The 12,629-nt window shown below is 47.8% G+C and overlaps 1 protein-coding gene across 3 annotated transcripts in view; it reads left to right on the top strand.

Annotated features, from left to right (window-relative positions):
- MAPRE2 (microtubule associated protein RP/EB family member 2) overlaps positions 1-7,752 on the top strand; it is a 161,656-nt gene extending 153,904 nt beyond the window's left edge. For all 3 annotated transcript variants that reach the window (XM_061169576.1, XM_061169575.1, XM_061169574.1), the window contains one exon: positions 6,219-7,752. In XM_061169576.1, the coding sequence (XP_061025559.1) occupies positions 6,219-6,293 (75 nt within the window). In that variant the 3' untranslated portion in view covers positions 6,294-7,752. The remainder of the gene's footprint in view (positions 1-6,218) is intronic.
- Positions 7,753-12,629: the final 4,877 nt, after the last annotated feature.

Here is a 12,629-nt window from a genome sequence, read left to right as displayed (position 1 = left end):
ATAACGTTCCCGAGTGAATAAGCAGCATAATTTGCATTTGAACTCGAGTCCTGAGTTCGTGCCCTCCCTTCTCCAAGCCTGAGCCACCTTTTAAATGGGGAACATGATAGTAGTAATAGCTAACCTTGAGCACTTAGCATGTGCTAGATATTACGTTTATGTTCTATATATATATTTCTCACCACATCCTTATGTGGTGTACTATTACTTATCTCTGCTTTACAGATAAAATTACTTGCTCAATGACCCATCTTTAATAAGCTCCATCACTACCCAGATTTCTCTAACTCAGAGCCCAGAATCTTAAGGACTGTGTTCCCTGCTTCTCAGTATACTGGGTGCCATGGGGAAGGGAAAAAGTAAAGGTGATACCTCTTGGGGGAAACTGCAGGACAGACTTTGTCTAATTGACAGTATTGAGTTGCATGTGTTCTGTATGTGAAGAAGGGAGTAGGCAAATTCCTACCTGGATTTTCTCCAAATAATTCCCTTCATCTTGTTTTGTTGTTTTGACACCTTCAAAAGTATTGTCTTGGCATCTTTCTCTGGGTAGTCTGTTTAATTCAGCATCCGCCAAGAACCTCCATTTTCTTCTGGCGGGTAGTGTCACTAAACCCACCTTTGTTGTTCTGACTGGCACTGTGCTGATGTCATCAAATAGAGAGAAACGTGGCAGGGAGAAGAGAGAGACAGTGGCATCACTGTTGAGTGTAAGCTAAGGAGTATCCAAAGTCCAGGAAGAGATTTAGAGGCAGTAACCAGGCTACTGGAAGCTGGAAGAGAAAATAGACTTAACACAAACTTACACGTGTGGGTTACCAGTGCAGAATCTTCAAACGCAGTTGCTGCCTTAATTCTTCTCATTCCAGGACAACTTCTAACGCAACTCTGTGTCTGGACAGCTCCAAAAGAAAGACATCAGGCTATGCTGAGTTTTCTATAGAGAATAAGCTGGAATATGCCAGTGTCCTTGTTTAGAATGTGACAAGACCCATTTTTTTAAACTTCGGTTTCTATAGAGAGAGAAGGCGAAGACTGTCTGCCACGTGCCTGGACACTGCACGGTATTTTCCATGCGGCACACGCGCACACATGACACTTCTTACAGAGGTGGATGGCGAGAGGCTCAGGAGTGGCTGGCCTGCTCTGCTCTCTGCTTCCCTTCCTGGAGGTTCACGGAACCGTCCTAGACACCTTAGAGCCGCGTTTGCCTCCCTCCCTGAGCTTAGCGAGTCCTGATTCTGTGGTAGCCTCCCAGCTTATCCAGGTTCTACCATTGAGGCAGTGAGCCTTTAAAAAGCTTCCACCCTTGCCTAGGAAAGGCATCACTTGGGAAAAAATGTGCTCAGAGGTTGCTGGGCCACTGCACCCACCCCGCAAGCTCTCGGAGCCTCCTTTTTCCCTCGCTGTGCTTGACCCTGACACTGTGTCCTGTTTTCAGGCCATTCACACACTTCAGTGCTAGGTGGACGTGCAGCCATGGGGGGCATGATGTCTGGGAAAAAATGCCAGTACTTTATGCATGATGCCGCTGGTCGGACTTCTGTGCACATCTGAGAGGAGAGATTTCTGGTTGCCTTCCTCCTGGAGATGAGAGGGGTGCTGAGGAATCAGAGGCTGCAGTGAGTGCCTGCTCTTCAGTTCACCACAGATGGACCCAACATTGACACTTCAGGTGGAGGCATTCGCTGGAGAGGCCTCCTCCTTCAGTCTTTATTTAGTGATGTCTGGTCTTTGATTCTCGTGATCAAGCAATCCTAGGATAACATGTTTGGAAGATGTAGAAATCCAGATGAGAGTTTTGAGTGTGGAAGTAAACAGAGGCAGTTCAGTTTGCAGTCACAGAAACCTAATGGAAGTTTCCAGAGCAGATGGCTAGCTGGCTGTCCAGTGCCTCTCATTATGATTCTCATTATCTTTACTACCTAACTAGGGGCCACAGGTGTCTGGGCTTACGTCGTTGGTTAGCTGCTGCCCTGTGGGTCTGTCGGCTGAGGGTCACCTGCTAATACAGAGACACTTGTTTCCTGAGGTCCTGTCACGGAAGCCACTGTCGAATGACCTAAAGATACTCCCCCCCTCAGCCCACATCTTTTGAATTCAGCCTGCGTTTCTGTCACTGGACGCAGCATTGGGTTTATAGAAAACAGACACAGCCCCTGCCTTAGAAGAGCTCACAGTGCCGTTGAGAGAGACAGACAGGGACACCACTAACTGGAATTTGTCAGGTTGTGATAAATGCAGTAATAGAGACAGAAATAAACTGGTGTGGGGAGCACATAAAGACAGCCTGGAGGGACAGGCAAGGACTTCACAGAGAAGATGACATTTGTGTTGGACGTGGAAAGATGTTTAGGAATGTCAGCAGTTACAGAGTGAAGACAGGGGAGTATTTTTTCAGCAGAGGAAATGGCAGGAACAAAGCAGAGAGGAAAGAACAGCCGGACGCGCTGGTGTGAGTGGTGGCAGGTGAACCTGTTGTGCGCCGCCTCCTACATCTGGGAAGGTGGGAGCCATGCCCCCTCCCCCCGCAGCCCAGCTTCTTGACGGCCCTCCCCCTCCTCCCCGCCTTTGTCCCCGCTGTCCTTCCACAGTAGCCGAGAGCATTCTTCAGTACTGTCTTCCTGCTTTGCTTCTCCTTCTCCTTCTAATGATTATTATAAGAATAAGGAACTCCAAAGCGTCACTCACAGCTGTGAGTGGCTTGATATGCAAATATTAGACTTAATTAAGTAGGTGGCGCCCCAGTGCTTTAGTCGCATGTTTGGCCTAGGTTTCGCCTGGCCTCCTCCTCACCTGTGCGTTTAAATTCTTCAGTCTTGCGTGGGGCATAAGAGAAAGATCATTTTGGTGTGTGAGTGCCTCCCCAGCACTGTGGGCTGGGAGCCCCCAGTGGTGATGTGCAACAGCTACCTCAGAGTTACAGGTGCGTCCTGCCAGACTTTCAGAGCACCTTAATTTGAACCCCAAGCATTAGCAATCCATTGGTAACCCAGGACGTTTGTTCTTTATAGCCGTGGTACCCAATAAGAGTGCTCCGGGGTCCGCAGTTCCTGCAGATGAGATGCATGACCTCACAGCGGTGCGCCGTGAATGAGGGAGCTGCCCTTGGCCAGCTGGAGACAAGGGCACCGCACCCACCCCCCCTGGCTCATCAAGTATGGAAAGGAGGCCCAAGGGGGAGCCTTATCTAGTGGGTTTCTCGTCCCGCAGCTGGTTTGACAGGCCCATAGTTACTTGAATCCAAATCCTCCAACTTTCAGTCCTGAATTAAATCCACTATCCCACAGTTAACTCGCAGTCCATGATGTGAGCAAATAAGATTTTCTGTAAAATGTCAAACAGATCCTCATTTCTGAGATCTTCCCATCAGCAGCCTGACACTCACAAAAACAATTATGTAAGAAAAGTGCACTCCAGACCAGCTGAAGTCTGGGCAGTATGATATGGAAGGCACCCCACTGGCATTAAAAAGTTAGGATGACGAATACAACAACATCTCTACCCCTTAAGGGACTCAGAGGCTCAGAGCCTGGCTGAAGAGGCAGCCGTGGAGCCAGCCAGTGGGGACACACGAGCACGCGCCATACACACACAGGGCTGCAGTGTGCGACCTGATGGAAGCATGAATCAAGGATGTAAAGCTCAGAGGAGTGATCCGTTCTGGGGTGAAGGCAGTGAGAAGGGCGTGGGGAGGAGCGTGCGGCAGAGCAGACACCCCGGAGTTCCTGGCCCACCGTTCCTGGTCAGTTCCCATGAGCGTGAGTTTCCTTCTTTGCCCCTGGACTAGAGGGAGGCCGGTGGCTCTTCCTCGCTTGTTCTGTCCCAGCAAGAGGTGCTCTTCTGCTCCCGGGAGGGCACCTCTGTTCCTGAGGCACTAACTGAGCCGAGAGGACCACCCTCACGTGTGCTGAGCGGTGGGCAAAGAGGCTTGTGGAGGACGCTGCAGGGCCGGCCCGGGGACGAGCTGGCAGAGCCTGGAGCAAAGGGGGTCTTGGGGCTCTGAGGTCAAAGGACATCGTGGTTAAGGAATTAAGGAGCGAGGTGTCCCGAAGGACAGCAGGATGTGGGCAGAGAGAGTAGGATTTGGGCCTTCACATTTCAGAGGTGGAGCAGTTTTAGGTATGATGACAGGGTGTGGTCATGGGGCGAGCTGATATTTATTAAATTAAATAATGTGCTTCTTGACACCAAGCCAGTACGGGACGGTGCTAGATTTGAGCCCAAGTCTTCAATACGATGTCATTTTCTACTCTTGTCATAGAAAAGACTTTTTTTTTTTAAATTTATTTATTTATGGCTGTGTTGGGTCTTCGTTTTCTGTGCGAGGGCTTTCTCTAGTTGCGGCAAGCGGGGGCCACTCTTCATTGCGGTGCGCGGGCCTCTCATTATCGCGGCCTCTCTTGTTGGGAGCACAGGCTCCAGACGCGCAAGCTCAGTAGTTGTGGCTCATGGGCCTAGTTGCTCCGCGGCATGTGGGATCTTCCCAGACCAGGGCTCAAACCAGTGTCCCCTGCACTGGCAGGCAGATTCTCAACCACTGTGCCACCAGGGAAGCCCAGAAAAGACTACTTTTTAAAAAATTATTTTTACTTCTAGAACATATTCCAATGAGTTACCAAGAAAAAAGAATCACAGCTCACACTTATATTATGTGCCAAACACTGTTCTAGGCACTTCACCTGTTTTAACTCAGAGTTCTCTGTTGAATTCAGTGGCTCCATTGATTCACTGATGAATGACACTCATTGAAAACTCTGTTAAATGGGCACTTTTGTCCTATCCCCCACTTGTACAGATGAGAAAACCGAGGCACAGAACAGTTAAGTCACCCAGCTTGTAAATAATGGATCTGGGAGATGAGCTCCAGGTCCATGCTTATAACCTTGACATTATGCTGCCTCTCAGAAGATAAGTGGCATGTGACCTTGGCTGATAGTCTGGGTCATCTGTTCTTGCACCCTCTCTGATGTCTTCCTCCTGACACACATGCATTGAGTTGTACAGTAAGCAAGGTCTGACACAGATGGATGAGGTCCTATCCCGACTTCAGTAACCTCAGGATCCAATGGATGAGGCCACAAGGTTCAAGACAAACAAGATTACAAGTCAAAAGTTTTAAGGCCAAGGAAGAAGCAAAATGCAGGAGGAGGGAGAGAACCCTGGCTCAGGGATCAGGGGAAATGATCCTGCTGTATTTGAGTTGGATCTTGACGGGTGTGTCCTTGGCTAAAGGGAATACGGGCCAGACAGGAAGGGGGTGTGCAAAGTGCAAGCGAACACAAGCACGTCTGTACATCCCAGCGTACGCTCCCGACTGCATCGCAAAAGCATTGTGCGTTCTGGAGGGAGCAGTCGGCCCTATTGATTAGCTACACTTCCTCTGCTTGGGTAGTAAAGAGCTAATTATTCTTTGTGAGATTAAAAAAAAAAAAAAGAATTGGCAGATATAGCTGACCAGGGTCGATGTTCCCTGGAGTTAGTGTTCGTGATGTGCTTCCCCGGGTTATACGCAAGTGAGTAAATAGGTCATTTGAAGCCAAGTAGAGGAACACCTCAACCATCAGAAAGTAAGCAAAAAAAGTCCTCACGTACCCAGAATAGATGTCCCGAAGTCCCCGAGCACAAGCTCCTGAGCTCCCCTGTTGGAGACGCCGTCTGGCTGGGGGCAACCCAGAACCACAGTTATTGTTCTTTCCTTACCTAACCACTCTCACGAGCTGCTTCTCTGCATCAGATGAGTGACAGATTATAACAAGGAGTCTGCTTCAAGCAGACATGCTACCAGGTGAGGAGGAGGACAGCAGGGCAGGAAACAGGAAGCCATCGGACACACTGCAGGGGCCTGGGGCCCTGTGCTGTGTCACAGCAGGCTCACTCGTGGTTGTCGTGACGCTCTTGAGTCCTTACATCTGGTTTACTGTCGTACAGAGGGTGGGAAAGTATGTCGTATGTTCTGTGATGACGTCCTTCCAAAATGGTCAGAAGGAAAACGTGGTGCCTAGAGCCTGCTGGCCGCGCTCCAGAATGGGCCGCTCCTTGATGGGGCGGGAAGGTGAAGGCACCCCTGTGTGTGCCTTGGCTCCTGGGAGCGGGGAGGCACTTGCGTGGCAAAAGCCGTGGCGATGCCGTGCTGTGCAGCGATGGTGGGGCTGGGGACGCTGCAGGGCTGCCGGCAGTGAACCACTTCAGCTGAAACCTCTCCCCCTGCCCCACAGGAGGGCCACCCGGAGGAGCCGGAAGCAGAGGAACAAGTCCACGAACAGCAACCCCAGCAGCAGGAAGAGTACTGAACCGTCTCAGCAGCTCTCCACACTTCCGTTTTGGTGGGAACTTTTCTTCTGGAGAATTGGAACACATGTGGCCTCAAGCTCATCAGAAACCAGTTGTTCCCAGCCTGCTGTTCCATCACTGCGCCGGCACCCATGCCAACCACCGCGCTCGGTTCCCATTTCCTTTGCCAAGACACACTAGCTGCGGCCGTGGGCAGCCTCCCCAAGACATCACGGGGTCACATACCTTCAACTTCACCACTTGGCTGCTTGAGATCGGTTCTGCTCTTTGCATTTCTTTCCAGAACAACTGTCCCCACCCCCACCCCACCCCCTTTTTACCCTGGTGTGAAACAATGGTAATTTGATATATGGTATTTATATTGGCATTTCTCAACCCAGTGTCACTAGATGTCACACACATTTGTGGTGCTTTGATGTTTGCAAGTCTAACCTCTGAACATAAATTTGGTCAAATAATAAATTGGAACAAAGGGAAAGAGATACTTGATATGAAAGCCATATGACAGTGACTTATTTCACGGGGAAAAACACCGAGTCAGTTTCTCCCTCTACTCACAATTGAAAGGGAAAAAAAAAAAAAAGGAATCAAAACTAGGACTTCAGGGCCCAGCAGTGTTCAGACATCATCATGTTAGACAACCACACAGTATGTTGTTAGTTTTGAAAGACATTCACTCAAGGAAAACACCATCTCGACTTGGCCCTCTAACTGCTTGCCCTTTCCCTCGCCTCCCCCGACCCAGATTCTCATGCTGTTTTCTTTCTCAGGGTCCTCTTTGGTGGGGAGCCACTCTCCCCAAAAGCTGTCATCAGTTGTCTGCAGTCAGAGGGGGTCTGCATGGGCACAGGTCCTCCTGCCTCCTCGTGTGGGTTTCAGCCCAAATCCTCTCATCCACACTAGGGGATTCCTACTAAAGAATGACTTCAGGGTGTGCAGCCCCGGGCGGCAGGGTCCTGCATCATGCTGCACACTTGCTGGAAGGCTGGGAGTGAAGACTTTATGAATAGGAGCGTAAGCCCAAGGGAGAATCCTGGTCCTGAAGTCTGGTGTTGACACTGGAATGACAGCACAGGAAAATCTGACTCCCAATGCCTTCTGGAATAAAGAATTCCCCCTCTTCAATACTATGGCCCTCCTTGTCATTGACCTTCGCTAAATTGTGGCAGTTCATAAACAGAGGAAACATTAATGAATTAAAAGCATTCCTTATTTTTTTTAACTAATATTTGCACGTTTTCTTAGTATCTTTCCAAATCTTTGCCTCTTCCCCACCCCGCCCTTTGACAGATGGTTTCCCCTCCTGGATCATTCATTTCACTCGGTTTCTAACTTTAGATTTTCTTTCACTTGTTATTTGACTTAGAAGGTGCAACAAAAACAGCAAACAAGTGTGCCCACCCCACTTTCCTCTTAATTGAAAAGCTTAAAATAAATTTCTGAATTATGTGTCATAAAGCTTTGACATTTCTTTATTAACTGATAAAATACTAATTCTAAATTCTAGCATTGAAGCTTTCCACCAAAAGAAGTCTTCTCAAAATAAATCTTTTGTGGCAGAGTGGTATTTATTGAGTAACATGTGAAAAAGATTGCTTGTATTTTTGAGGTTATTACAGGACACTGTGCAGAACTGGACAGATGTTCCATGGGGTTTGGTTTCCCTCTCTTCTCTCTCCTGCTTGCTCCGCGCTACAGCGGCAGCTCGTTTCTCTCAGGCTGGAATACGGCCTGGCTCTCGGCGGTGACATCCTCCCACACCTGGTCGCAGGGAGTGGTCGTGCTATACGCAGCATCGTGCTTAACAGTGTGTCGTCCCCACCCCCCCAAGGCTGTTGCACTCACTGAGCTTCCTTCTTTCTAAATAGCTCTTGTAAAGAGGCACAATAAATAATTCCATGCAGGTGATCCTTCAGCGGTTCCTGGGCAGTTCTTTGCTTGCCTTGGACATGTCAGTAATACCCAGTGCCAGGTGGGTCAGGAACCGCACTCCCATCATGTGGGTGCACATGATTACTGGGTAACGTGCATAAGCCTCACCAGTGACACTCAGCCACTCTGTTCCTCCCCAAATCCCCAACTTTCTCAGCTATAAACATACTGGCCAGATATCTGGCAGAGAAAACTTTCGCCAGTCATCCTACTTCCTTCTCCTTCCCGGAGTCTTGGGGCAGACTATTCATTTATTTAGAGAGGAGCTATATACTTCTCTTTCTGTCAACATCTGAAACGTCTTCCATTGCCCTGCATCGCATGGGACATCACTGATGCTTTGGGGAATCTTTGACAGCTAAGCATCCCGGTCCTCTTCGGCTGCACCCCAGCTTCTGTGCAGACCACCTCTCATTTCCCAGGACTGCTCCTTTCTCCCTGATGGCTTTACCCCATCATTCTCTCATCATCTCGGCAGCCAGCGCGTGCTTTCCTCCCTCTATGGACCCCGTCACGCGTCGTCATGCTGGGCCGAGAAGCAGCCCCTGGTGTGTGCTCTGCTCCTCCCTCTCAGAAGCCAGACTTCGGTCTTGGAGTCCCCTTCACACCCGCCGCAGCTGGTTATAGTACTTAACTGCTCATATCAGGTAGGAAGTGATTGAAGCAGGGGGTAAAGAGAAAAGAGCAGAAAAGCAGAAAAAGAAAAGACAAAGACACACCCTGTTGACCCGAGAGAAGTAAACTCCAGAAGGGAACCAAGAACTCCTCCCTTCCCTGGTGAGTATTTCCATTATTCCGTTAAGGTTTAATATGCATTCAAATTACTTTTACTAAATAGTACACCATAAAGCTTTTGTTATATATTAAATGTAAACTGAAAGGAATGTAAACATATGTATTGTTAATTATAAATATAGATAAGTAATGACATAATAGATGAAAAAGTCTTATTCAGATGTATCACATTCATTTTACATTACCCACCTACTGTCGCATGGTAGAATAGTTTTTTGTCTCTGAATATGTGAATAACTTGACTTGCATTTATCTTTTTACATATTTAATAAAAAAAAAAGGTATATGTTAAAATCGGCCTGGATCTATAGAGTCTTAAATTTTTATGCTAAAGGTTTCCTTTTGAGTGAGCACGGTTATACGAATAAGCTATTTATGTAAAGTCACACATAGAGCCCACATTTTATTATGATTTACATGGTGGGGGGCCTTGTTTTTATTGACGGCAAATGTTTTAACAGGAATTACAGGTTAGTGTTTGATATCCAATGTAGCAGCTGTACTACCTTTTTAAAACTCTACCAAAAAAATTTTCTTACCAAAAAGAAAGATACACCATTCATTCCCTTAGGAAACATTCCACTTGCAAGCAAACAAAGGCCTCACTCCTTCAGGTTCACCTCCTCCATCTGGACAACACAAAGGCTGGGCAAAAGCAGGCAGATGTTTTGAAGTAAAGCTTTGTGGCAAAACGACCTGTGATTGGCAAAAGCTCTTTGATTAAGTGTATTCTCCTCCTTCCCCGCCCACCAGTTTGCTGACTTTAACTAACAGTGATTTATAGACATAAATGGAACACCAACCTTACAGGAATAACTGAAAAAATGTTATTTGAACTGGCCCACTGCCCTTCTGGAGACCCTGTAGAACAGGTGATGACAGTCTGTTGGAAGACTTTGCCCAGGAGCCTCCAGGTTACTGAGGTTCAGCTGACACCCTTTTACCCTGAAGGATGCCAGCCTTACTGAACCTGCTTTCAAGCACCACCTAGAGCCCAGTTTTGTTTCTATACTGTCCTTTGGCAACTGCTTTCCATTCATTTGCCTTTAGGCCCTTTTCTCTTAAAAGCAGAGAAGCAGGAAAATAACAAAGCTACCATCACTGCTCTCCACCTACACATTACTCCACAGGGTATTCTGTGATGGAAGTCTGAGCCGTTACCTGGGTTGGGAAAGCTCATGCTCAAAGCACACATGTGTTTCCATTTAATTCACCAACCCTAGCGTTTTAAACACTAGATCTTAGACGTTTGTGCACAAATAGTCAAGAATACATGTGATTCATTTTACTTAAAAGGCACACTGGTGGACTCTAAACACATCACAAACAAACAGTTCAAAAGTGGTGAGATAACATGTTTGCTCCATTTTATTAAATCTGAGATCATCGATAAAAATTTGAGGTGTTCCTACTGGTATTATGGGTAGGCCCATGAGTCCAGACGGAGGGGAAAAGTTAATAGACTTCCACTAAGTTCGAGTTACAAGATGCCAGTTCTCTAAAATTAAACACAAACTTCATTTCTCTGACCTTTCTTATGCTTCCTCTTAATGGCTAGAACACAGCCACCGTGACCGTTTAGGCTGCTATTATGAGTAAATATTCACTGACCCAACTTCTCAGCACTAACACAGAGTCGCCAAACAGCACCAAGTGTGAGAACAGAGCATCTCCCTGGATGTCTAACAGCTCCTGTTTTGCTGAACTGGGAACTCATAAGAGACACTCTCCATTCATTGGAAGAGCTCGGGCTTTACTGCCTAACAGAAGGCAAAGCGTAAAATCCATTGAACCCTTGACCCTCAGATGGCACCAGGACTTCAGGTCACAAGACTGCCCAAGGGCAGACCCTTCCCCCAGGCTGTGACCTGGACCCCATAGTGTATCAGTAGGGCTTACACAGAAGGTGCATTTGCTAAGGCCTTGCCTCCTCCTGTTGGGTTTAGGATTGGAACAAAAAAATGGAATGCCCAGCTGGAGCTAATTTGTTGAATGCCTTTTTCTCTCCTTCCACTGACCTAAAATGTTGAACCTTTTGCCAAGTTTTAATTTCTTAAACAGGTTTCTTTTTATATTTTGTACCTATTTTATCAAGACAGGGTGTAAATTGTTTTTAAAGAGCAAGAGCACATTAATGTACCTTTGAATTCATGCCGTTCGTTAGAAACTAGCGCAGTACCTAAATGCATCCTCTTTCAGAAAATAAAGTTAAGTACACATTTCTTTCTGTGTAGGAAGAGCCCCTCATATTTTACACTATGGTATTCCTTTCAGCCTTGAAGGTTACCTGTACATTATAACTTAAAAAAAATTTTTTTTTTTAAGATACGTTTATCTTATTCACTAAAATGTTTTGGTCAAATCTGACCATTTAAATGAGGCTTTAGAAATTACAGAAGTAATGAAAAGTTCCCATAAATGTATTCAGAATTTTAGTCTAATTCAAATTCACAGCTTACTACTAGGACACTGTCTTCCAATCTGATACATTTATGATGCAGGTGAAATGTGGCCTCCTACCAATGGAACAGTTTTTTACCAGCATGAAAGTTATGTCAGAGAAAGAAAATGTCTCATAAGCTAACCTGTCTCAAAGACAGGTTCAGGGACCTTCCTGTCCTGTAGACATAGACACTGTCCAGTCACCTGAGCTTAAAACAAAAAACCATGAGGCAGAGATAGCTTCAAGATGGTGGAGGAGTAAGACATGGAGATCAACTTCCTCCCCACAAATACATCAAAAATACATCTACATATGGAACAGCTCCTACAGAACACCTACTGAAAGCTGTCAGAAGACCTCAGACTTCCCAAAAAACAAGAAACTCCCCACATACCTGGGTAGGGCAAAAGAAAAAAGAAAAAACAGACAAAAGAATAGGGACGGGACCTGCACCTCTGGGAGGGAGCTGTGAAGGAGGAAAAGCTTCCACACACTAGGAAGCCCCTTCACTGGCGGAGATGGCAGGTGGGCGGGGGGGGAAGGCTTCGGAGCCACGGAGGAGAGCACAGCAACAGGGGTGCAGAGGGCATAAAGGAGAGGTTCCCGCACAGAGGATCGGTGCCAACCAGCTCTCACCAGCCCTTGTTTGCTCACCCGCCGGCCAGGACGGGTGGGGGCTGGGAGCTGAGGCTCCGGCTTTGGAGGGCGGATCCCAAGGAGAGGACTGGGGTTGGCTGCGTGAACACAGCCTGAAGGGGGTTAGTGTGCCACAGCTAGCCGGAAGGGAGTCTGGGAAAAAGTCTGGACCTGCCTAAGAGGCAAGAGACCATTGTTGCAGGGTGCACAAGGAGAGGGGATTCAGAGCACTGCCTAAACGAGCTCCAGAGATGGGCGCTAGCCACGGCTATCAGGGCAGACACCAGAGACGGGCATGAGACGCTAAGGCTGCTGCTGCAGCCACAAAGAAGCCTGTGTGCAAGCACAGGTCACTATCCACACCGCCCCTCCTGGGAGCCTGTGCAGCCCTCCACTGCCAGGGTCCCGTGATCCAGGGACAACTTCCCCGGGAGAACACATGGCGCACCTCAGGCTGTTGCAACGTCACGCCGGCCTCTGCCGCTGCAGGCTCGCCCCGCATTCCGTACCCCTCCCTCCCCCCTGCCTG

Source organism: Eubalaena glacialis, chromosome 15 (genome assembly GCF_028564815.1).
Source record: "Eubalaena glacialis isolate mEubGla1 chromosome 15, mEubGla1.1.hap2.+ XY, whole genome shotgun sequence".
Classification (NCBI taxonomy): domain Eukaryota; kingdom Metazoa; phylum Chordata; class Mammalia; order Artiodactyla; family Balaenidae; genus Eubalaena; species Eubalaena glacialis.
Note: the sequence above shows the minus strand (reverse complement) of the source record. Positions and strands in the feature narration are given on the sequence as shown.